Here is a 25,816-nt window from a genome sequence, read left to right as displayed (position 1 = left end):
TAATATATATTTGAAAAGTTTTGAGTTTATAAGAAAAGTTCTATGCTAATTTAAAGGACTAACTCATATCTTCACCCCAATGTTTAATAAGAAGTTAGGAAGAACGTTTTCCTTAATTATTCCCTACTCCCTGCCTTTCCTCCAGGTCCAACCATGCTGGTGCACAGCTGGAGGGGGAGGTTGCAGAATGACTGCCTTTTGAAGTTCTGTCCACTGTTTTAAACACAGCAGTGCCTCCGTTCATGAAACCCCATGTCACAATTCTTTACTCTAAACTTCATCCTCATCACGAGAAAGGATAATTTAGAAATCCCCTTCTAGACTGATTAACAGACTATTTGGTTCATTTGTTCAATAATTCATTTATTCTGCAAATATTTACAGCTTACCTACTGTGCCTTGGACACAGTGTAGGTGCTGGAAATGAAAAACGATGAGACTGAGTCTGTGACTTCAATGAGAAAGTGCCACCTAGACAAGGGTGGGTGGGGGATACAGACACCTAAAAAAGAGCCATCACTGCAGGTGAGAGGTGGTCTCAACAGTAGAGGGTTGGTGGAGAGCGGAGAGGACCACAGCAACGGGTCCTACCCTCAGCGGAATGGCACGCGTGACTCCCCTGCCCAGAATGCCAGGTCGCTTCCTGCACTTTGGTGGAAGGGTGCAGCAGTGCAGGCACTGCCAGGGGAAAGCAGAGGGCATATTCAGCAGGGACGAATGTGCAAGGTGCTGGCAGGCAATGAGTGGGCGTGCTTCCAGACTTCCAGTTCACATCTCCCTGGGGCTACAATGGCATTTAATCTCAGGGAGATGTGGGATTCCTTCTTTAGACTCTACTGCAAAATATGTTCAAATCTGTACCTTTGGCCTGGACCTCTCTTTAACTTTCTGATTTGTATAAATAACTGCCTCTTTAATATTTCCTCTTGGATACTGTTTCAAAGATTATTCAACCCTCACATGTCCAAATCTGGCCTCCCTTACTCTTCCCTTCTAAACCCTGGTCCTCTGTCCTTGTTCCCTAGTCCAGGGAGTCACACCAACCAAATCCTACATGGCACTTAAGGCCCAGACCTGGAAGTCATCCTAGACATTGACTTCTTCCTCCCCTCCAAACCCCACCAGAATCCAACCACTGGCAACTGCTGGTGCTTTTGGCTTTCAACACCTGTTCACATCTCTCCATGTCCATCATTACAATGTCTTTCATTCAGGCCCTCCCTGCCACAGGGCCTATGCACATGCTGGTGCCTCAGCCTAAATCAGCTCTCCTCTTCTTATACTTCCTTCACCTGATTGACACTAATTTAGTCCAGGGAAACCTTTCCTGACTAGATCAACACCTCCCATGAACTGCTTGCCCTCAAAGCAATTTTCCTTTCGATACTTATCACAATAATAACTCTGGGATCCTTTAAATGATTTCTTTTTTCCTACTAGACTGTTATGTTCTATGAGACAGGAATTATATATTTTTTCCCCAGTACTCTAAAACCGCTGCTTAGAACACTGAATACATGCAGGATGAAGCATGCATCCACATCCAGACTTTAGTTGCAGGACATTCTCTGTAACTTAGCAGTTTCCCTAAAAAATACAGGGTCTGTGATAGCACCCTGTAATAGAGCTACCGCATCAAGCTCAACTTGCCTAAAAGGCTTTATGCCATCCCCAAATGTTTCCTGGGAGTAGCCTTCCCCCTTCCCAGTCCTTTGAAAAAGACACAGCTCCACCCTTTTCTTTCTAGTTGAGCGAAAGCTTACAGAAGTCTAGGTTCAAGTTGAGGTCAATGGTTTTCAGAAGAAGAAACAAACTTTTCATTCAAATATTATGTGATTTCATAACATTTAAACTACTTATAACATTAGAATGCAACTTTTGTTGTTGGTTCCATTTTATCTCTATTACTATTTTCTAGAACAGATAAATGCATAAAGAACTTACATGACCTTTCCTTTTTCTTTTTTTGGTTTATTATTCCTTATTTTCCAAACTCTTTATTGACATTAATTCTCCCAGGCTTCAAATATAAGGTGCTTGACCCTAAGTTTCATTTGTTAAGAAGGATTCTTACAATTTTGCACTTTGTTTGGAACCTGTAAAGTTGAATGTTTGCACACAATTAAAAATTAATTGATGACAACATAGGCAACAAAGGGAAAAAAAGATAAAATGGACTTCATTAAAATTAAAAACTTCAATTTTAAAAGTGCATTAAAAGATATTATACCAAGAAAGTGAAAAGACAACCCACAGAATGGGAAAAATTTACAAATCACATATCTGATAAGGGTTTGATACCCAGAATATGTAAAGAGCTCCTACAACTCAAGAACAAAAGGCAAGCAACCTGATAAAAAATGGGCAAAGGACTTGAATGACATTTCTCTAAAGAAGCCATACAAATGGCTAATTAAGCACATGAAAGGTTCCCAACATTAGGGAAATGCAAATCAAAACCACAAGGAGATGCCACTTCATACCTACTAAGACATATGTCAGACAGATAAAGCAAGCACACTAAGATATCACTTGTTTGTGGAACCTAAAAAGCCAAACTTGCAAAAACAGAGTAAAATGGTGGTCTGGTCAGGGGCTAGGGGTAGGGGAAGAGAGATGCTGTTTAAACGCACAAACTTTCAACTAGTAGACAAGTTCTACAGATCTGATGCACAGTATAGTGAATACAGACAATGGTATTATAACCATTAAACTTGCTAAGCGACCAGATTTTATTTGTTCCCACCACAAATAAGGAAATGATGATTATCTGACATGATAAAGGTGCTAGAGGCACAATGGCAATCATATTACAACTAGAGGCCTGGTGCATGAATTTGTGCACCAGTGGGGTCCCTCAGGTTGGCCTGCAGTATCGGGCCAAAACAAGCACTCCGACATCCCGAGGGGTCCCGGATTGTGAAAGGGTGCAGGCCAGGCCAATGGACCCCACTGGTGCACGATTGGGGCCGGGGAGGGACACAGGAGGTTGGCCAGTCGGGGAGGGACCACTGCGGGAGGGCTCCAGGGCACGTCTGGCCCGTTTTGCTCAGTCCTGATCAGTCGGACCCCAGCAGCAAGCTAACCTACCAGTTGGAGCATCTGCCCCCCCTGGTGGTCAGTGCACATCATAGTGACTGATCGACTGGTAGACTGGCCCCTGGTGGTCAGTGCACGTTATAGTGAGTGGTTGAGCAGCCTTAGCATATTACACTTTTGATTGGTTGAATGGTCGACTGGACACTTAGCATATTAGGCTTTTATTATATAGGATATGTAAATGTATCAAATCAACATGCTATACACTTTAAATCTACATGATGTTATATATGGAGTATATTTTAAACTCTCCCCAACACTTCTCACCTACTATAGCTATTTAAAAACAAAACAAAAGAGAAAATAAGTGCTGGCAGGGATGTGGTGAATTTGGAACTCTTGTTACTCTCATTACATTGCCAGAAAAGGGAAAAGGTGCATCTGCTGTGAAAAACAGTTGTGTGGCTCCTCAAAAGTTAGAATCGCTATGTGACCCAGCAGTTCTACTCATGGGTACATACCCAGAAGAAATGACAGCAGGGATTCAAACACATACTTATATGCCGATGTGGATAGCAGCAAAATTCACAGTAGCCAGAGGGGAAAACAACCCAAATGTCCATCAACAGATGAAAGAGTAAACAAAATGTGGGCAAGTCTCTCTATCTGGTGAAAATAAATAAGGTCTTATGTTCTAGGAGGTGGCAGCAAAGGCTGAATTAGCGAGCACTGAACTGCTCCTCCTACGGGAGCATGAGGCTCTCAAGAGCCACTGGCTCTAACATTTTCATCAACTGACCTATACCTACTCCCGTTTTATGTGTGTCTCTGTTAGAGACACCTTAGTGACACATACTGTTGTTTCATTAACTTTGAACTCACGGCCAACAGCACAGAAAGAAGCTTATTTAGAGCCTGCATTTTCTCCTTAAGGCGCATTACAGCCTCTTGCCCTCAGGAACCCTAGACTTCAGCATGTGCTTGGGAGTCACGTTAAACAGGGAAATCACCAACATAAAGCCCAACAGTGCCAACCTATGGCACTAAGTAGACCATGAGAAGGACACTTGTTTACAACACGAAGGCTGACATGGGACACAGTCTCAGCTGAAACACACAGGCTGGGCCGCGGAAACGCACTGCCTATGTGCAGGCCTGCAAACAGCCCCGAGAGTGCTGAAAGGGTTGACAAATAAAGGTAGAAAGAGGCCAATTCACAAGTGCAAAACCTGTTATCAACGAGGACCCACTGTATATACATACAATGCAATAATATTCAGCCGTTAAATGAAATCCTGATACATACTCCAATAAGGGTGAGTCAGAAGCAAAAGGACACACCTTGTCGGATGCAATACCTAGAACAGGCAAATTCACAGACTAGCAGTTATCAGGGTTTTGGGGTCGGTGGAATGTGGAGTTACTGCTCCCTGGGATCAGAGTTTCTGTTAAGGACGATGAAAAAGGACTGGAGACGGACAGTGGGAGGGCTGTACAGCAATGTGAATGCAATTAGCACCCCTGCACTGTACACTTAAAATAATTAAAATGGAAAATTTTGTTACATATATTTTATGACAAAAATGTACGTGCTAAATAAAATTAAATGGATCACTTTAATCTCCTGTTGAAAAGAAATGGAGACACACTGGATGACACCAACAGCCTCTTGCCCTCACTTCTTTTTAAAGAAAATACCCTCCTTACTATGTTTTCCTTTGGCTTATAAGCCATATTTTAAAACAGGCTTATTATTTAGTAATATCAACTAATTATTGAGGACAACAAGTAAATTAAAATGTGCACGTCAGTTGTTTGGCCGCACTTCATGCTTTTGGTGAAAATTTATGCAGTAATAGAATTATTCTTTGTAATTGCCAAGAGAAGGGTCACCTTGAGAGCCAACAACCGCCGTTCCTGATTTATCTTGGGATACTGGTGCCTGCAGGTCACCGTATTCGGGTGAACCAGTCCTCCCAGGTAAATAGTGCTGGTGCTATTTCAGTATCTTGGCACTCTGTGTCCACTTTTAATCTCTTCCATTGCTTTTGTTTCTTTGATCATCAATCTATTTCTCATCTGCTTCCTTCCCCACTGAACACCCCTATTTTCATATCTCCAGGGAGAGCCATCTGTTGGAATATGGCTGTGGTTCACTTCAGCACTCCAACGTTCCAGTTTATTTTCTGTATCTCTTGACCCAACAAATACAAAGAAGCACTGCTGGAGAGACACAGAGGAAATGCGCGCATGTGGAATACAAACAGCATTAACATGTAAACTTAAAACATAGGAATGAATTCATGGCCAAAGGAAAACCAACCGCAATTCTTTCAATCTTTGAAAGTGCATCACAAAACTAACAGTTTGGCTTCTCTTATGACTGCAAAGAAGAATAAAAATAATTGTCATGAAAACACCCCAAGCAGCTGTGCAGCCTTAACAGAAGAACCTCTACATGAATGTGCACAGAAGTAGGTGCTTCTATACTCACACTTCCTAGAAATTAGACAGTCTGAGTGTAGATACCAAAAGCGGCTGTTTTCTATTAATTGTGGCTTTGTACCAGTCAAGCTTTTGGAGCCAACTGGATCATCTTTCTTTTGGGACAATTCCCACATACTATTATGTGAGATTTATATATACTGATTTATACATATGCAGGCATGTGCACGATGATTTGGTAAAGAGTAATTTTTAAATTCTCAAATGATAGCTTTTTTTAACTCTTAAAAATTGCAAGCAGCAGTGGATTCCTTCACAAACATACATCTGTCTAGAAATCATAAAGACATAAGAAATAACGCTGCAGTCTGCTTTATGAAGGCTAATTAACAGGTACTCACTCATTAAAGACCAGGTCTGGTGCGAAATAGAGAAATTGGCTGTTTGTGTGTTTGTACGACCTCCAGCTCAAGGCGAACGAGGATAGACACATCCAGGAATACTGGATGAGGGTGATTTGGTCCTCAAGAGGCAAGTTTTTAAATCCTGAAGAACAGAACAATTAAACACAGAAATACACTTAGCATTTGAGTACATTCCAGGAAGAAGCTTCTTAAGTTAACCTCCCAACAGCTACCTTCCTCTAAGATTCCAATCAATGTCACAGCCATTTACAGAGTACCCACCCTGGGCTTGGCCCTGTTTAACGCCTCATTTCAATTCACTCTAAATTCTCAATGAGGGTGAATAGCCAGGGCCAATAAGACTGGGGAATTCGGGGCGTTTCGCTGGATGATGGTCTAAAACCCTTGGTTAGCCTGAAGACTCTGTATTAACCTGTAAAACATCTCTATCCTACTCCCAGTTAATAATATTAACATATAGGGTAATTTAATAACATCAGCTACTGTGTTATCTGCAATTATGTAGCTTTTACTCTTCATGAGTTTGCAGTGGTGGAACAAGCATTATTCCTTGCTTCCCATAGTCTGGGATAACCCCGGACTTCAACGAAGTTCTGAAGTGGGAGAAGCACTCTTGGCACCTGTCCCCGGTCCCACAGGCCTCCTTTCTGGGCCTGAAGCCCTTCTTCTGTTCCTTTTCCCAGGCCCTGTATTCCCAGTGACAGGCTCCTCTTCAAACAATCCGTCACCGAGCTTTCCCCAGTCTGCATTCCTATGGCTGCTGGGTGGCCACAGGTCCTTTAACAAACTGCTTTGGGTAACTGTACTGGGCTGTTATGGTAGCAATTCTAAGTGATGTTTCTGTAAATTAATGGGGACCTTATTCATAAAATCCTGTGGCATAAAAAATGACTAAAGTAGGAATTTCAAGGACAATTTAAAGGGTGCTAGAGGTAAGATGTTATTTTTTGAAAGGACATTTTTAGGGGCTCCTACAACTTAATAGACAGGTGTACTTGGTCTCTGGTTAGATCAGCCTTGGTTACAAGCTGCTAGTAACAGGCTGTTCTGCTTTCACGACCATTTCTCTGGGATGACATTGCCATCACAGTCATCCACAGGAAATGTGTGACCTGTTACCAAGAGAACCTTCAACTCTAACTGCTGCGCAGAAGTGAGCACACTAACCAGAATTCCGCGACGCACTCGATTCATCTGACAATTTTACAATTTGCTCCCGGGATTTAAGAGAAAGCCAACTCTGATCACTCAGTTGGATGTGGTGAAAGAGGTTGCCCTGCCCTGTCCAGTTCAGGACACAGACCATGGAAGGAGAGGCAAGCCTACCTGGAATTACCTTTGCCCACTTCACGACTTGAATCATTTGCTTGCCCGCGAGGCGGTTCAGCGTGGAGAGCAGGCTCTCGGCGGTGTCCGGTTTGGAGCTGTCGTAGCCGGCATACACGATTTCAGGCTCGATGCTTTCTAGGATCATCCCAGGGGAGGGTGTGAGTGCGCGTGAGATTGTGGAGAGCTGAGGGACCAGCGCCGTGTTGACAGAGGGCTCTTTTGCAGGGGCGATGTAGGTTGTCCCTTCCTCAGGGCTCTGGGGCGGTGGGGGTGGTGGTGGGGGCTGTTGCTGTTGTGACTGCTCCTCATGAATCCCTTTTAACTTTCCCAACTTCTTTGACTTCCGGGCTGTATAAAAATCATAAGTGATGAGAGCAAATTAAAATTACGATAGGGATATACACCATATGAGTTAAATTACAATCAAACATTGATTTATATAGAGTGGGACAAAAGAAGGTTTACAATTATTTGTGTGGAAAATAAAGGGATCCTTAATAAATAATAATACAAGAATAAGATCTGCTTTGTGTACTGGCAACTGTAACCTACATTTGCCCCACCCTTCATTGGTAAAAAAAACATGCCTTTCCTCTAAAGGTGACTTATGATACTAACAGAAATAGTAGCTTTTAAAATATTTTTGGAATACCATGTCCCAATGCTTTATATAAATGAACCAATTTAATGACTTTATAAATAGGTACTATTCTTAGTCTCATTTTATAATGAAAAAACTGAGACCAAAAGGGTTATGAGATCTGCCTAAGATCGCACAGCAAGTGTATGTAAAACAGAGACTCAAGTTCAGAGGAAAAAGTCATTTCGTGGGTTAATAAATGACATATGCCTCAGCTAAGCCTTCTATACGTCAGTAATTCCCACTTCTTATCCACTGAAGAGTTGCCAGCAAGCACCAGGATGGCCTGACTGAGCTTGTTATCCTCATGCTGTCCCTGCTCCCCCTGACTAGGAATTTCTTTGGTGCTGCTTCCTCTCCCTGTTGTGGTCCCTGCACAATCACCTGCTTATGCAGAGTGGTTATTTTATGCAAATGCTGCCAGCCCAGCATCCCCAGCTCTATTGTGGGCACAGAAGCACAAATATTGGGTGTTCCTCCTCTGTTACAGCCCCTTTGGCACCCTGGGAAATGCTATACCTAATGCAAGTGATTCACAGATTTCCACGGGATGAGTGGGAGAGCAATCAACCCCAGATCAACATAACAAAGGGGAAGAAATTAAATATCTGGATGATTTCAAACTGGACAGCTAACTAGTAAATGCACAGGAACTGATGCCACACAAAAAATCAGGTGCAAGTTACAGCAATACATAAAAAATACAATAGTTAAAAGTCTGTCCACTCTTTGTTTTTAATACAAGGAATTCACATAACATATAGCCTAGAATTAAAAAAACACACATAATACTATATAAGAGTCCCACTTTAGACTTTCAGAACAAGTGACCATATATATGCTCTGATGTACCCAGAACAGCCCTGGTTTATGCCTGTTTTCCCAGCATGATTATCAATAGTGCCCTGCTTACTCCTAAAAGTGTCAGATTTTGGTCAATTGATTAATACTGTGCTCATCTTTTTTTAAAATATATTTTATTGATTTTTTTACAGAGAAGAAGGGAGAGGGATAGAGAGTTAGAAACATCGATGAGAGAGAAACATCGATCAGCTGCCTCCTGCACACCCTCCACTGGGGATGTGCTTGCAACCAAGGTACATGCCCCTGACAGGAATCGAACCCAGGACCCTTGATTCCGCAGGCCAATGCTTTATCCACTGAGTCAAACCAGTCAGGGCTGTGCTCATCTTTATTAAAACCAAAAACACAGTGCTAACTCTATTAGCAACTGTCTTTCTTTCACACTCCTTTCAAAGTTATTATTGTTAAAATAGATAATGGAAATGAAGGCGTGAGAAGGTGGAAGGGGATATTGGCAGGCAGATAGGAGGGTTATGGGTGGATGGCAGGTGGGTAGGGTGGGTGAGTAGATAGGGAAGATTAATGAATGGATAAAGAGAAGAGAAAGCCCAGAATTTAGAGATGTGGTAATAACTCAATTTGCAATTGGAAGGTTTTCCATTTTTTAAAAGAATTTGCTTTAAAATTCTTGAAGACCCAGACAACTTCTACTTAGTTTAACATATGTGGGGAATTTACAGGATATAAATGTAACACCGTGTAGGACTATGCCACACCAATGAACTTGATTTTAATAGTAACCATTTATGTTTACAATTACAGCTATTAACATTTACCACATTCACCACAGAAACACTTACCAATTCAGATAAAAGCCACTATCCAACAATAGAAGTACTGGCCACACATTCATTAAATATTGGAACGGGCTTAAAAGATGAACAAGCTATAATTCCTATTTTAAGGAGTTTAAAATCAGCAAAGTAACTTTAAAATTCTAATAATTTCAAATCATTTAATTTCTTATAGACCGTTTCCTCCTATAAAAAGTTGAGGCAGAAAAATCTGATTATTTTGAATAAAAAACAGATGTGTCAATCTCATGAATACTAATGGGAGCTGCGACAAAGTATTGTCCAATAGCACTGAGCATACAGGAGGCAACCAAGGTGCGTCTGAAGAACGAACAAAAGAAAAAATAGCAGCTAAATGCAAAAAAAAAGAAAAAAGAAAAAGAAAAGGCAAAACAGAGGAGAAGAAAAGAACCAAACATGTAGATAATCCAAAATGCGGGCCAACTGATGACTCTGGAAGAGCTTGGGAAAATCCTTAAAAGCGTATCCTGGTCATCGGGAACCAGACACTTGGAACTGCCCCTGTGCCACATACACCTGCATAAGCCTCACCTGATTCTCATATGAGAAATGGGGACAGCAGGGCTGCCCTCTCCTATCTCACAGCGAGCTAAATGGATGAGAAAAATAAAAACCTGTTGAAAGTCATTACTAACATCTGAAATAGTATTTCAATGTTACTTCCATTCTTTCCCATAATTATTTCGCAAATATTAAAAATGTCCCCATTCATGGAAATGTCCTCACCTTGTATAAAACTACATCTGATAATAACCACAATTTGATTGACTAGAAATAGCCCTGGGTGATATTCTCAAATTTTATTAAGAGTGATATTTGCTTGCAAATTAATGATAAAATTCACGTTTGTTTAAGGCCTTAGGTCTATAATGCTGTGTTTATTCTCATGGTCTATTTAAGGTCAGTGCAATGAAATACCATGAAAAAAGACCCTTCACATTTCCTCTAATGTTATAAACTGTGGCCTAGAACATAACCTACTGAGCAGATTATCAACATTCTGTTTAGCATGTCAGTCATATTTAATTTCATGCTGTGGTTTTATGAATATATATAGGGCACTTAGAATTGAATAATAATCTGTATTTACTTAAATACTTCAAGGCAATATGTACTCTCAGTGTGCAGACTCTTCATCCAGTATCTTTTCTCAGAGCATGGAGGTAAGGTTATATATTAATTATACTTATATTGCTCCAGGCAGCCTTCCTAAAATGCTTAACCGTTCTATGCTGTTTTTCTAACACCTGCTGTATTCTAGAATTAAAGCTCCTGGAAGTTGATAAGGTCTGATGTATTCCTACAACATTCTCCATGATGCTTATGGGTACTCAATAAATGTTGACAGAATTTATTTCATTTTCAAATTTTAAGTATTTGTTTACTTCCATATAGGAAACATAGGCAAGTTTCTGAGATTTTGAGATTCAATTTCTGAATTATTATTCTTCCTTTTCAAAGGGTCTACTGATCCATTTGTACTCGTAGAGTTGTTACTCTTAAAATGACATCACTCAAATAACAATAAACTAAATGTACTGGGCACTTAGGGGCTCAGCACAGTTCAAAACTGTGATTAAGTATATTATTTCCATTTTACAGGTAAGAACACTGAAGCATAGAGAGACAGGTCCTCCAAGGCCACAGCCTGGGCTCAGAGCCTGCACTTAACCTCTGTACCATGCGCTCTCTCTGCTAATCCTTTCTCTTTATTTAATTTGTATTTATTTACACTTTAAGGTTGGCAGGAGCTTCAAATCCAACTGTATAATTAAGAAGTTTGCTAATTACACAGGAAAAATCTTTAGCCAAAGATACCTGATGAGCAGGTTTCCATTATCCAATGCAGGAGTGAACATAAGTTTTGGGTCTTATCCCTACCTGCCACCTTCCTTAAGTGTGGAGTTAACAGGCTTGGGCACTCAAGCTCCCAGGTGGCCAGAGCCACACTTTATTTCTCCACTGCCAGCCACAGTTGTGCGAGTGTGCGTGTATGGCGTGCAATAATCTGACTAAATGTCTCCCAGTCCCACTTAAGCCTGGAGGAGTCTCACTTTTTCTTCCTGGATGCCACAGTCACTAGCACATGGGTAGTGGCTGCCCTCTGGGGCCAAATCCTTAATTACTGGCAGCATCCTGACAGCCAGTTTCTCCCGGCCTTGCTGGGAGGCAGAATTGTACTGACTTCTCATGAATTGTTCTTCCGGAGCTGTGGGGTGGAGAGGCCCTGCTTCCTATCCTGCCGACATGCGCAACGCACCCAGCTGTGAGCATCTGGTGGGACCCTATAAAAATGGTGGCAAGCTCCCAGTGGGGATCTCTAGATGCACAAAGGCCATGAACGTGGCATGATAACCCTTCCCTTTCGCTTTGCTCCACCTCCTGAGGCTGATATGATTCAGTACATACCCTTTTGGCAAATTACTGGTGTGGTAGAAAGGTGGCTGACTAGAAACTACATTTTCTTGCTTCCCCAGTAAAATGACGAGACCAACAGGGTTCTTGTGGTCCTTCCATCATGACTTTCTCAAGTGTGTGCAATTAAAGATCGTTTAGATTCAGAAGCAGGGAATCAGCACAGATTTTTTTTTCTTCTTCTGGAGTAGAATGAAACACCGATATAGAATGTTTTCAATCACAACATTTCACAGGAAAAAGTTAAAGTGAGAAAGAATTCTGTCATTTTAGACATACTTCCTGCCATGTCTTGACATTTTCGATGTTGGCAGTAATTATAATGAGGAAGATATATGGATGTTATATGAAAACACGCATCTTTCTGTTCATGGGCCAAGTGTAATCACTGGCTTAAACCCACAGGCCGCTATCTGCACCCACCCCTTCTTCTCTCTCTCACAGCCCCTCACCCAGATCCGGAGTTCCTACTTTCCACGTCCTCTTTACTTGAGGACTTCTCTTTGCCTTTCTACTGCCAGAGGCAAAATGCTCCGAGAGTTCAGGAGACAACCAAGTATTTTTGTCATGAAACCAGAGGAAGCAATGTCATTTTTCTACAAATTTACTTGGTTTTGCAGCAAAACTTCTCTCATTTGTACTAATAGCAAATGGGCATCTATGGTTCTCAAGGTCACACACACCACAGAACTGGGGTGGGGGTCCAGGGCACACTGATTCAGGAATAAATAACTAATGTCTCAATCGATAATACTGAAGAGGCACTGCCATTGTTTACAAATACTCCTTGAGAGGTTAAGAAACTTGAAAAGAAAGCATTTTAAGAAGTACCTCCAAATATTGTTAATCTACGTTATGTAACAAATTAACAGGCATTATTGATTTTATTAGCATAGCAACTCAAACCCAACCTTTGACTTCTTTAAAAGACATTGCGCACCACACATACACAAAGTGGTAAACTATGTGAGGTGATGAAGATGTTACAAATCAGCTTGATTGTGGTCATTATTACACAGGCATACTTATGTCATAATATGTTATACACCTGAAATATATCCATTTTTATTTGTCAACCATAACCTCCATAAACAGGGGGGGGGAAAGACATTCCAAATTAATGGATCTCCATATATTAAATATGAATGTGTATATAAAGATATTCATAGGTACCTTTATATCTTTAATAAAAATACTTTTGCTGCTATTATTGTAGAATACATCTGTCCATTACTTAGCACATAACTACTGTCTACCCGCTGTGTAGACAGTGCCCTGCTTTTGTGAGCAGTGCAATGTTGAGTAACAAGGTCTGTACCAGAGATCCCAGTCTCAGAGATGTTGGATCAATACAGAAGAAGGTAATTGGGTTTATAAAGCTATAATATGTAGTGAGTCAGTGGAACTAACAATATATTCAGAGTCAGACAATGGCAGGGAGAAGAAGTTTTATGTTCCTGGGAGCTCACACTTCCCTGTACACCTCGTATTAATTCTCACCATGCCCTGGTTTGCTTTTGTTGTGATTCAGATCACACCGATGGCCCATGTGGAGACTGGGCCATTCTCCTGAGTAGGAATCCACCCAAAGTAATGACATCCCCAAGAGGAGAATCTGTAAGACCTGCAGCCAATCTGAGCAGAGAGACCAAAGGGAATCTTGGGGAGTTGCAATAGGGTCCATTGGTTTTTCAGAGAAAGTAACGGTTCTAAAAGACAATCCTCAGTGACGGATCCTGATAACCTTCCTTGCTGGAGACAGGGAGTCAGAAAGGGGCAAAGCCGAAATGCATCTGCGAGGTACTTCTGGGGCTAGACAGATAATTACCGTGATTGCATATTTTCTGTAATTATATATATATATTTTTCCTCCTCAAATACTTAGCAACAGTTTTTCCTCCATTTTTTTTCCTTTTAATGCCAGTCAGACTCAGGAATGTGTGCACACATTAGAATGTGTGTGGGGAGGGTTCCTTTGGGCTAGGGTTTTAATTAATTTATTTAACATTTTTTAAAAAAATATTTTTTATTGATTTTTAGAGACAGAGGAAGGGAGAGGGCAAGAGAGATAGAAACACTGATAAGAGAGAAACATCATTGATTGGCTGCCTCCTGCATGCCCTCACTGGGGATTGAGCCTGCGACCTGGGCATGTGCCCTTCACCAGGAATTGAACCGGTGATCTCTTGGTTCATGGGTTGATGCTCAACCTGAGCCACACTGGCCAGACAAGGGTTTTAAAGGTGAGGCAACCTGTCTCTGAGTTCTGGCCAGGCTGGGATGGCATTAAAGCAAGAAAGAATCTCAGAAGAAGAGGAAGCAGGATGCAGAGAAATGGCCTCTTGGTGACAGCTTCTTGGGGTGACGGAGAAACCTGCCCGAGATTTCTTCTACCGCAGCCTTAGCTTGGATTGTATTAAATCAAGAGACTGACACTGGGCTGAGCAGTAATTCCAAAGCTCTTCCTGGCACCGCTTCTGCAAAACTGCAGGCCGTGGTGAAGCAGAGGCAGCTGAGGCCTCCTGCGTGGCCAGCAGGTTTGTGACATGGCCCCCCTCCTACGTGGGCCTCGCCATTGTTGTGCCCATCTCTATCTCCGGGAAACCTCGAAAGGGAGAAACAAAATGACAACCCTCCACTCACAAAGCTCTGGACAAAATGATGCTTCTGGAAGAGAATGGTGGAAAAAGATGGACTGACTTATCCTAGGGCAGAAGGGGAGGGATATGAGAAACCAATCAGCAATTTCAAAAATGTCAGGCATTTGCCAAATCATGGCGAGCATCTCTTTTCTATCTCCACTGAAGTCAAGGTAAGATATAACGTGTTCAAAGGGCAGAAGACAGGATTTAGATCCGACACTGGGATAATGTCCTCCAAGTGATCTGGAACAAGTTAGAGAGAGCCTGCAATGCATTACTGGCAAGAACATGTAATATCCTCTTCTAAAAACTCTAAAGTAGTAGTGGGACAGACATCCTGCCTGCCTGAGTGTGGTCCTGCCCTAAGGCAGGAGAATGGGACCCAGTGACCCTATGATGGGAGTAAGACCTCCACGGTACAGTCCCGCCTTTCATTTGTCTGAAAGGAACTTCTCTAGTTCAGGAATAAATTCCTCACACTTCTAAGTCTGGTAAGAGACAATTTTAGAAATATTTTTCCAAAATACGTTCAAAGAGCAAATACGGGGCTCTCAGAATGCATGCCTGGAAGAACGTCCAGCACCATGGAAAAAACACCTCCCAGCCCCCACCCCCGCAGTCACTCCACCTTTTTAATAAATAGTTTCACCGCTATAAGTTACAGGATTGTTTACTCAGTTCTGTATTTAAAATGGTTTCTCCTAATCCTGAGCCTATATAATTTTATTAGTGGGAACAACAGCAATAGTAAAGAGCTATTATTAATAGAATCTGTGTATCATGGGCTAGGACACCATCTTTTAAAAATACCATCCCCTTTAATCCTCCTAAGTGCCCTAGGAGTGGGTACCACTGTTATCACCACTGCACAGGGTCCGAAGGATATACTTACAGTTACTGTGGTTGAGTTAAAAGAAGGTGACTTATTGTAATGATATGGAAAAAAAAATAGAGAAACCCCGTTACACTTAAAGATGACATTGAATCAGAAGGTCCAAGGGTGTGAACAGGACCGAGAGCTCAAATGACTTCTAAATTATCAGCAAGGTTACCACTGGATCACCTCTACTGAAGAACTTAGTATTTTTAATAGGAGGTGCATAACAACCTGTCCCAATGGATGTGTTCTAATTCCCTGGCACAACACTCAACTTCTGTGTACTCAGGGGCTACTGCTGTATAAGATCACCTAGGCTTTTTGCTTTTGCTCCTGTTATGACACCTTAATTCTGATGGGAGGAGAAACCAAAGAAGGAAGAAATCAAACCAGTCAGTCTGTATAAATTAACAGAATATATTTGGGGAAGAACTTGCTACTTATGATTAAAATAAAGTTTGTAAGCTCCATTACAAATATTGAGTTCTTCAGAAAAATATATAAATATTTTTTTTATTTTGTTTTTGTTAATTGTCACCTGAGGCTATTTTTTTCATTGATTTTTAGAGAGTGGAAGGGAGGGAGGGAGGGGGGTTGAGGGAGGGAGACAAGGAGAGTGAAGGTGAGGGAGGGAGAGAGAGAGAAACACTGATATGAGAGAGACACATCAACTGGTTGTCTCCTGCACACACTCTGACCAGGGCTGGGTATCAAACTTGCAACCCAGGCATGTGGCCTTGACAGGGAATTGAATTCAGTGCGCAGGCGGATACTCTAACCACTGACACTGGCCAGGGCAGTCATATTTTTAAAACCCAATGATAATTCTTTAGAAAATAGAGTTGACCCTTGAACAACATGAGTTTGAATCTCACAGATCCACTTACATGCAAATTTTTTCAATAAATATACACAGTACTGTAAATGTAATTTTCTCTTATGATTTTAATAGCATTTTCATTTCTCTAGCTTACTTTATTCTAAGAATCCTATATAATCCTATATAATAAAAGGCTAGGGACCATAAGTGTAACTGGAATGATCGCTCGACCAGTCACCATGAGGTGCACTGACCACCACTCGGTCCCTCCCCTCCCTTACCTCCTCCCCTACACCCCCACCTCTGCCTGCAGGCTAATGGGGAACCACAGGGAAGCGGCTGGGTGGCAGGAGGACCGGGCTGACTGTCAGGCTACTGGGATCCACAGCTCATCCCCAGCTGCTTGGGGGCTCAGGACGGCAGGAAAGCGAGTGCTGGTGACTTCACCTCCATGCACGTGGCTGGGCCGGCCACTGATAGAACGTGTTGCCCACTCGGGGCTGCTCACGTGGGTGCTGCTGCTGCTGCTGCTGGGAATTGTGGTGTTGACGGAAGCTGCAGGGCACGCCTGTGACCTACCCGCCCCCAGCAGCAGAGGCGGCATTTGGCCTGGGGACTGGCGAATGGGCAGATGGCCCTGACTGCAGGCTAGGCCTAGGGACCCTACCTGTGCGCTGGGCCTCTAGTACAGTATATAATACATATAACTTACAGAATATGTGTTAATTGACTATGTTATTGGTAAGGCTTCTGGTCAATGTTAGGCGATTAGTAATTAAGTTTTTGAATAGTCAAAAGTGATATGTGGATTTTCAACTGTGCAGGGGGTCAGGACCCCTAACCCCTTCATTGTTCAAGGGTCAACTGTACAAATTACCTGCTTTGTAAATGCCTATTCTTTGGAAATAACTATACTATGAGTATATGTAAAACAAAACACAAACAAGTAAGCCAAAAAGAGAGAGAGAAAAGCCTTCATTTAGTTTTATAGTATGTTTAAAATAAGGAAAATACACACTATGAAAATAGCTGTGGCCGCCCAGCAAAAGGTCCCTCCCTCCGTTAAAAAGTTAATTCTTTAACAGCTGCAAGAGCTGCTTGCCCTCCTGGCATATGTTTGAGCAGAGAGTTTATTACATGAAGCACGATCTTATTGGCTATGCAAGGTAAATAGTCTCATTAAGAATGTTTTATGAAGAAACATTACTGTTCTAACAAGGTCAAGGGGTGAACAAGGCATGAGAAAGAGTCAAAAGGCAGTGACCCGGAACTAGACCAAAGCACCCAGCTTAATTTACTGTGCCTTCCCAAGTCCAAGTGTGATCCTCAATGGGCTCAGGCCGAAATGAACTCCTCAGATGCTGGAGCACACGCTGGGCAGGAAACCGAGGAAGGGTCCCGTGCCTACCTCCCCCAACTGGCAAGTGGGCTAAGCAGGACCTACCCTTAAGCAACTTTACATACATAATATATTGTATTTCAGAGTTTACCCAACAGATATATTAAGAAGTCATTTACACTAGGTCATGACATTTTTCTTTATAACATTTTCAGCAGAAGGCTCCTTAAATAAGCTCTTATGAACATCTAACAGATAATGCTGACCATTTGTGTGCACGTCACTTTCTAGGCCTGTTTCAATTACTCTGTTTCTCCCTCTCAGCGTTTGCTGCTACCTTACCACACTGGTTTCCTCGTCTTGGCCCATTTAATTTTGTCCAGTGACCTTACAACTTGGACGTGTCTGAGAATTCTAACGCAATGAAAGAAATTGCCTAAATTCAATTTCATTTTTTTTTTCCTGCTTAGCATTTGTGTACATAAGAAAGAAAAAACTATGGAGTGGAATGAAAAAATATACAGACTAGTTTTATCTCCAATACCAATTTTCTTCAAAATATTTCATACCCCTTAGCTTGATATTCTTTTGTAAAATAATTACTTAGAGCTTCATCATAGTTTTAATTTTTAAAAAACTTATTTAGGAATATATTTGATATAAAATAAAATAAAGTTATAAGTCATGATATTTATATGAAAAGTAAATTGACTAGGTTTTAGTTGAGACTACCAATGTTGAGATTATAACTGAATGTTAAAAATTATTCAAATTTTTGCTTAGGTACTAAGAAGAACTGGTGAGCCAGGTAACCACACATCAAGTAATAATTCCATGAATTGATACAAAACTTATTTCTCACAATTTGTATGACACAGGAGATATTCTGTATTTCTGTGTACTATTACTCTAGTATTCAGAACATTTTCCAAAAGCAAGACAAAAGAAGCCAAGCAGAATTTTTAAAAATCTTCAGGTTAGAAGCTAACACAAACATCAAAAAGGATGTGTATAATAAGCACATGTTAATGAGTCAACAAGATGCCATTCATGTTGGGGGTGGGGAGGATGGTAATTAAGTAGGTCTGGGGAAAAAGAAAGGTCCATGTTGATAGATTTTATGCATTTTAAATAAATATTACTCCTTCTTATTTTACTTTATTTAAAAACTTTTTACCCACATTTTACTTCACTGACATTATTAGAACGAGTCTAACTTAAGAATTAATAGTAGCCAATGATGCATGTACTTGAAAAGTTAAGTTATTTTTCTAGGCTGGGATCTCTTCAGGATACAGGCTGACCTGCTCTGGAAACTCCTAGAGAAAGCTGAGCCAAACCAAATGGCTTTTTCTCCTGCGTTTGCTTCTTGGGTTTTCATTCTGGCTTTTCTTTGTACACTGGGCTGGTGCGGAGACATCTTGAGGCACTCTGGTGATGTCCGATGTTGGCAGGTCCCAGGTCACTGCTGAGGAGGAACCTTCCCAGTGGCCTGGCGGTGAGCAGAGCCACACCCGGCAGACACTCTGCCTGACCTCTCAGCTCTGGTGAGAAGGGGGACTGCTGCCCCTCATGCGGTATTCGGCCTCCCTGCAAATGCCAGAGCTTCGGGACTCCCATAAAGCTAGTTGGGCACAGCAGGCTGAATAACATCCTTAGAAGAATATGCTTTCCATTTAAGTTTCAAAAGTATTCTTCAAATTTATATTATTTAGCTACATGGGGGAAAAAAGGTCTAAGAGAGAATTAAGTTCTTAATAAATAGGATGCTAACTCATTAAAAAGAGACTTTTAGGATATATAACCATGAAATCCTTTTTACTTTTAGTGTTCTGCAGTTTTCTTTCCCATATGGTATGGAAACAGATTTAGATGGAAACAAGTCAGCCCTCCATCAGAGCTGGGATGAGCTGCCCTGGGGAGTTCTCCTGGAGACGACTCGAGTAGTTCAGGAAGGATAACTGGGCCATTTCTGAAAGTCTTTCTTTGGGGAAAAACTCCACAATTCACATTTAAGACACTGTTAATAATTTTCCATTTACGATAAGGAGATTAAACAATAACAGTTACTTGTTTCTTCTCACAAATTGTTATTAGTATTCTGCTTCTGTCCCAAAGATAGGTTTCCCTTCATTTAAAACACAGTCTGCTAGCGTGCTGTGACTTTAATACTTGCATACATAGCTCTGAAGAATGAGTGGTGCCTTTTTTTTTTTTTAAATGGTTTCAGAGAGGATGGGAGAAAGAGAGAGAGATAGAATATCACTGATTAAAGAGAATCCTTGGTCGGCTGCCTCCTACATGACCCCTGGGGATCGAGCCCACAACCAGGCATGTGCCCTGACTGGGAATCGAATCATTACTCCTGGTTCATAGGTACATGCTCAACCACTAAGCCATGCCAGCCATGCCCCATAATCATTCTTAACCTCCATAAATGAATGGGGATGAAATCCCTGTATAGAATTTTTATTCTTTAATGGTATTTTGTTTGGGCCCATAGTTAGGATTAGAGATTCCCTTTCAGAATCAAATATTCCCCCTTTACAGATATGATAGTAGAAAACAAAGATCATAAGACCATGCACAACTTAATGATGTACTCTGTATTTGTTTTTTAGATTATCAGGCTTAGAATTTGTCTAAGCATTTTGTTGCATGGCACACAGTAGGTGTTAAATAAGTGCCTATTGAATGAAGGGAAAGAAAAGTGCAAATAAATAAATATTATATGAATGCTTTGCTGACCTTGCATAACTGGTTGGATTATTGTGATGACCATTCTCTAACAAAGCTTTTAAGGGAAACAGAGAGAGAGAGCATATTAGGTTTCATTCCAAATGCCAATGAGCCAGGCTAGTCTACCTGAAAAACAAGGCCAGCCAAGGCTCAACCCAGCCTCAGTTTGATAGCAGGCATTCTCTAAGAAGCAGCAAGCCAAGTCCTGTCCTAGAGGGCAGGCAGCCCTATCACTTCTGACTCTGAGAGAGTCTAAAGAGAGATGGAAAAAGGAAAAGCTAAAAAGCAAGCAGCTTTTTACCTCTTTGACTTCAGAGAAGAAGCATACTCTACAGATAGAATCCAGGGAAGAGGCACTCTGCTGCCTCCTTAATCTTAGGATCCAGTTAGTATCACTGAATGAGAAACGTCAGCATGGGACAATTTTTGTGGCTGGAATGACAGGAAACATACTTGCCCTTGACCCTGGCCCATCCTTGGGGAATGGGTGGGGATGCAAAGAAAAGCTGTGATATTCTCCTGGCCCAAATAAGTGTCATCAATTCAACATTTTGATAGCAACATTGTGAGCAGCCTTCTAGAACCAGAAGGGACACCTACCCCCCCCCCTTCTCTCTCTCTCTCTCACACACACACATACACACACACACACACACACAGTTTAATGTCCTCATTTTAAGTCACAGGAAATAAAGTTCTCAAAAGATAAACTGGCTTGCCCAGGATTCTCACTGGTCAAGATGGTATATGCACTCAGCCTCATCATTTCAAGTTTAATGGCCTGTTAGCAGTGCCAGGATCAGAATTTTTATAGAGGATCAGCTTAGGCAAACCCGTGAAAACACATTTGGTCAATGAAACATTTGTTTCTATTTATTTATAGCAGGCTGGAAGGCATTAGATGGAAATTATGAGGGAGAGGCTAAAGACCTCTCTCTAGGCCATCTGACAACCATTTTAATATCTGTTTAATTTTGTGTAAACACAATGCCATCCAAATGGAATTCCAGCTTCCTCAAAATAGTTTCTTTAGGATTACCATGAGAAGTGATCAAAGTTGGATAACAAAGTTATCCATGACTCTTGGTGGCAAGCTGGTTAGCCGACCACCGGTGTCTGTATGACTGTGAGTGGTCTTACCTGTGTAGAAGGTCATCTACATTTTTGTAATGACAGTAGATATGATAGACCTTAATAAATGACACAATAACTACCATGTATTATTCTAATTTTAAATTTCAAGAGCACACTGAGTGACTGCTGCAGACCTACCAAAGCCCTGTGATTTCAAGTCATGACATTACACAGACATTCAGTAACAGGTAGCATATGTAGGAATGGCTCCTACGTACCTAGAACTGCCCTCATCAGTTTGCCTTCATGATACAAGTACATAGCATTCACTACTATCTCCAGGGAGTTTTATGGTTCAGATGTTCAAAAAACAAATTTTTAATCTGTTATTTTCAGGGACCCACTATCAACCAGCTTCTTATGAGGAAGACATAGCCTATCTAATAAAAGGGTAATATGCAAATTAACCATCACTCTGTCACAAAAGATGGTGGTGCTCATAGCCACAAGATGGGGGCACCCAGTCCTCTTGGCCCCGCTGGAGTCCTCTAGTCCTGGGGGGTGGGGGAGGGTGCGGCCACTGAGAGCAGGCAGCGTGAGCAGCCTGGTGGAATGCTTGCTTCGTCTCCGTGCCCGGCTTGGGCTGGCCCCCCTGGAGCCAGAGTGGACATGAACAGAAACAGTGGGGCTGGTCCGCAGCCTCCATGGCCAAGCGCAGGCCCGGAGAGGAGATGGTGGACCCGCCTCCTGCGGAATCGGCACAGGTTTCTCCCGGCTCCCATGGAAGCAGTGCGGTTCCCTCTCACTTCCCGCAGAATGAACATGGGTCCCTCCTGCCTCCCGTGGAAGCAGCACGGCTCCTGGCAGCATGCTGCGGTTCCCGCCAGCTCCTGCGGAAGCGGTGGGCAGCCTACTGCACGCAATATTGTGCGATGGGCTACTAGTAGTTTAGTATAAAAAAGTGGGGGAAAGAGAGTAGAAATTCGGGGAAGAAACACTTATCAGATATACTATGCTGCTAACTGGAATACTTACAAGGTCCAAATATGGTTATATATAATTTCAAAGCTTTATCCCTAAATACATATTATTTCTCAAAGTATAAATAATTATTAAAAGCCATGTATATTTTAAAGGCTTAATAAAAGTAATGATATAATAGAGTTCAACTAATAAAAGACCTAAAAAGCAAAGACAAGTACAGGGCCAGAGATTATGAAACAAAGACTCTCCTGCCAATTCTCTGTGCTCTATGCCTGGTCTTTCTTAGAATTATCTGGGGGCCACCCCAAATCTAGATATCAGAATATCTACAAATGGAGGCTGCAAGTCTTCATTTTTAACAAAGTCCCATGTGATGTCCCCCTCTGCATTCTGAAATAGAGAACCAACCTAAAGATTCTGAATGAGATTACAATAAGGGGGAGAGACAGAGAGACCCTGGAAAAAGGTTACATTAGGAAAGATAAGGAGGTAGGAAGGGAAGGAAGGAAGGAGTTATAAACAGGGATAAAAGTATCTTCTACACCAGGGTTTCTCAAACTCATCATTATTGACATTCAGGGCCAGATAACATTTGCTGGGTTCTGTCCTCTGCAATGTAGAATATTTAGCAGCATCCCTGGTTCTCTATTCCCTAGATACTAGTAGCATTCCCCACTGAAGTTGTAACATCCAAAAATATTTCCAGACTTTGCCAAATGACCCCCCTGGAGGTATAATGGCCCCTGGTTGAGGACCACTGGTCTCTGCTAAGGAAGTTGATAAAAAGAAGAAGCCTAAGATAGACAGATAATTAAATCCCTAGACTTATATTAAAAAGAATAAAATGAGAACTGAAATAAGAAGCATAATCATTATGCTCCTAAAGTGAGTTTCCTTGATAGCAGAAGTCATAAACTGGAAAGTGAGCTAAGGATAATTTAAAAACTTCATTTTCATCTTTCAGAATTTGGCGTATTTCATGCAAAAATTTGTATTTCTCATAGCTCAGAAAGAAATCTTAAAAATCTGGCAATATTTGCCTGTTTTCCCCAATGACAACACATGGCTGGAGCTGAGAGGAGCTCCTCCCCATAGATGAAGCCCTGAACTGTCCCCCTATGCCTAACAGTCAGGCGAATTCTACTAAAATCCCTTATATACGTCATCAATGTTGTAAAGGATGAGAACCTGTCCATATATTTGAAATTTGCCTTTAGTTTCCTAGAAATCCACATCTCATGATCAGTGCCACACTTTTTTACTACACACATAATTTACAGGCAACACATACAGCACCCTAGAGAAGGTCCCGAGGTTTGGTCTAGTCGTAACTTCAGGTTTACAATCCACTAGTCACAGCCAAGGACTGATGCTACCACACCCAGAGGGTGTGTGTACTGACCGACAAGTGCATATCCTGTATGTTACTACACTCATAAAAAAGTGAGTCATGACTGCCTGATTTCAACGTTCCCATTTTAAAATTCAAGCTGGGCTTCATGTGATAGGCTTCCTTACTAGGCATCCATTAGAAAGAAGATGTGTTCCTGTGTGAAACAGGGCCTTCCCAAAGGTTAATCTTTCTTCTCCTGTGTTGCTGGCACTGTTCCCCAGGGTCGACGTCCTGCTGACACCACCTGGAGGGAAAGAGGTCCACGCCCCTAGGTTTACAGCTCGTTTCTCATCTTCGTAGGTTGCTCCCTTTTCCCGTCTCATGAATGGTAGGTAGCCCTGTACCTAGCGAATGTCAGTGTTCAATTAAACATGATGACAATCTGAAAGAATTTCCAGGTATAAACTGCACCAAGTTAATTCCATCATGAATGTAGTCTGACCTGTGAGGAATGCCTGAGTGTGGAGGTGGTGAGGGTTCAGCGATGTAGGCACCTATTTTTTTTTTTTCACATGACGAAGATCCTGAAGAGCCTCCTGAAGAACATGCTCCCTTTCAGCTGGTGGGATTCTCCATTTCGCAGAAATAGGGCTGGAACACTGTCTTTGTGTTGATGGTCATGAACTCAGCATGTTTATTTCCGCTTTACTCAATGGGCCACCCAAACATGGGCTGAGCTTTTCTGTCAATCTTGATGAAGTTCTTGGAAAGACAGGTTCTTCTCACACCTGGTCTGCATATGTCCTCTGGCTATGACCTTGGTTTACAACTGTTCTGGAGACCATAGATTCCACTAATTTTGTTAGTAATCCTCTTAAAAGTGTGGCACTCCTCTAAGCTCTTCAACCAAATATTATTTTAATCCTTACTCCTTTCATTTCTCTTCTTTTCATTACTTCCTGTTTATTTTGGAGGCTCATTCCTCCAGCCCTTTATAAGGTCAACTCATCCTAACTTCCCTTGACCTGACCTTGAACTTGATGCTTCACCACAAACCATCAGACCAGGGATAGCATTCCCACCTTAACAGCAGCAAGAGCTATCCCAAAATGCATGGCATTCTCCTATTCTGGTGAAAAAAATGCAGTTACATAAGCATAATCCAGAAGTCCAAATATCACTTTAAATTACTCATCAACGAATGAAGAGATATACAAAACATTGTCTGTAATATCATTTAAGAAGTTATCAAATTTTACTATATTAAGCCAATATTAAGATCAAGAGTCTCTTATATGTTTTGGAAACTGCACCTTCCTGACGATGGAAAAATAATATTTATACATGAACTTTAAAAAATATCATCCTTGGACTCTATTATGGAACTACTTTGGAAACAAAGTCCACTATGACTTTAGTAACTATATAACTAAACTTAAAACTTTTTGGTAAATTCGGCTTAGTAATACATGAGCATGGTTAAACTTCATGTTCATTCTTTCATTCAATAACATTAAGCATCTACTTTCTAAGTGCTCTAAATATAAATACAAAAGAATACCTCTGTTCCTGAGAAATTCAAAGACTACTTCGTAAGAAATAACTATAAACAAATAATTATAATAAAACCTGATAAGTGATACCATAGAGGCTTTGGAAGCACAGGAGAGGTACTAATTAACTTCCTCTAAGGAAGCTATAAAAAGCTTTATAGGAGAAGTCTTAATAAATTATATGCCTGCGTAACACCTTAGGGACTGAAAGCTCTTCCCTCTGTGTAAGTCTGATCTGTGAGGAGTGCCTGACTGTGGAGGTGATGAGGGTTTTGAGGTAGGTCTGGAAGAGCTGATAGAAACTCAACCCAGGGGAGGAATATGTGGTCCATATAAGAACTGTGAGGACAAAGGCACAGCTGGAAGTTTGTGAACAAGACATCACAGTGGCTTTAGGAACAGGAGGGATGGGGCAGGGATCAGGAGAGAGGGGGATGAGGTGACTGAGCAGACCACGGTCCCAAATCAGAAAGGCATCCTAAA

At 41.5% G+C, this 25,816-nt stretch overlaps 1 protein-coding gene across 9 annotated transcripts in view; it reads right to left on the bottom strand.

The window, feature by feature from the left end:
• Positions 1 to 25,816, bottom strand: part of NR3C2 (nuclear receptor subfamily 3 group C member 2) — a 295,026-nt gene that overhangs the window by 43,722 nt on the left and 225,488 nt on the right. For 8 of the 9 annotated variants that reach the window (XM_059697882.1, XM_059697880.1, XM_059697881.1 and 5 more), the window contains 2 exons: positions 7,236 to 7,586; positions 5,886 to 6,030 (listed from right to left, as the gene is read on the bottom strand). In XM_059697882.1, the coding sequence (XP_059553865.1) occupies positions 5,886 to 6,030; positions 7,236 to 7,586 (496 nt within the window). Of the gene's footprint in view, positions 1 to 5,885; positions 6,031 to 7,235; positions 7,587 to 25,816 lie in introns of those variants that run through there. The other variant, XM_059697885.1, reaches the window with a different exon arrangement.

Source organism: Myotis daubentonii, chromosome 5 (assembly GCF_963259705.1).
Source record: "Myotis daubentonii chromosome 5, mMyoDau2.1, whole genome shotgun sequence".
Taxonomy (NCBI): Eukaryota; Metazoa; Chordata; class Mammalia; order Chiroptera; family Vespertilionidae; genus Myotis; species Myotis daubentonii.
Note: the sequence above shows the minus strand (reverse complement) of the source record. Positions and strands in the feature narration are given on the sequence as shown.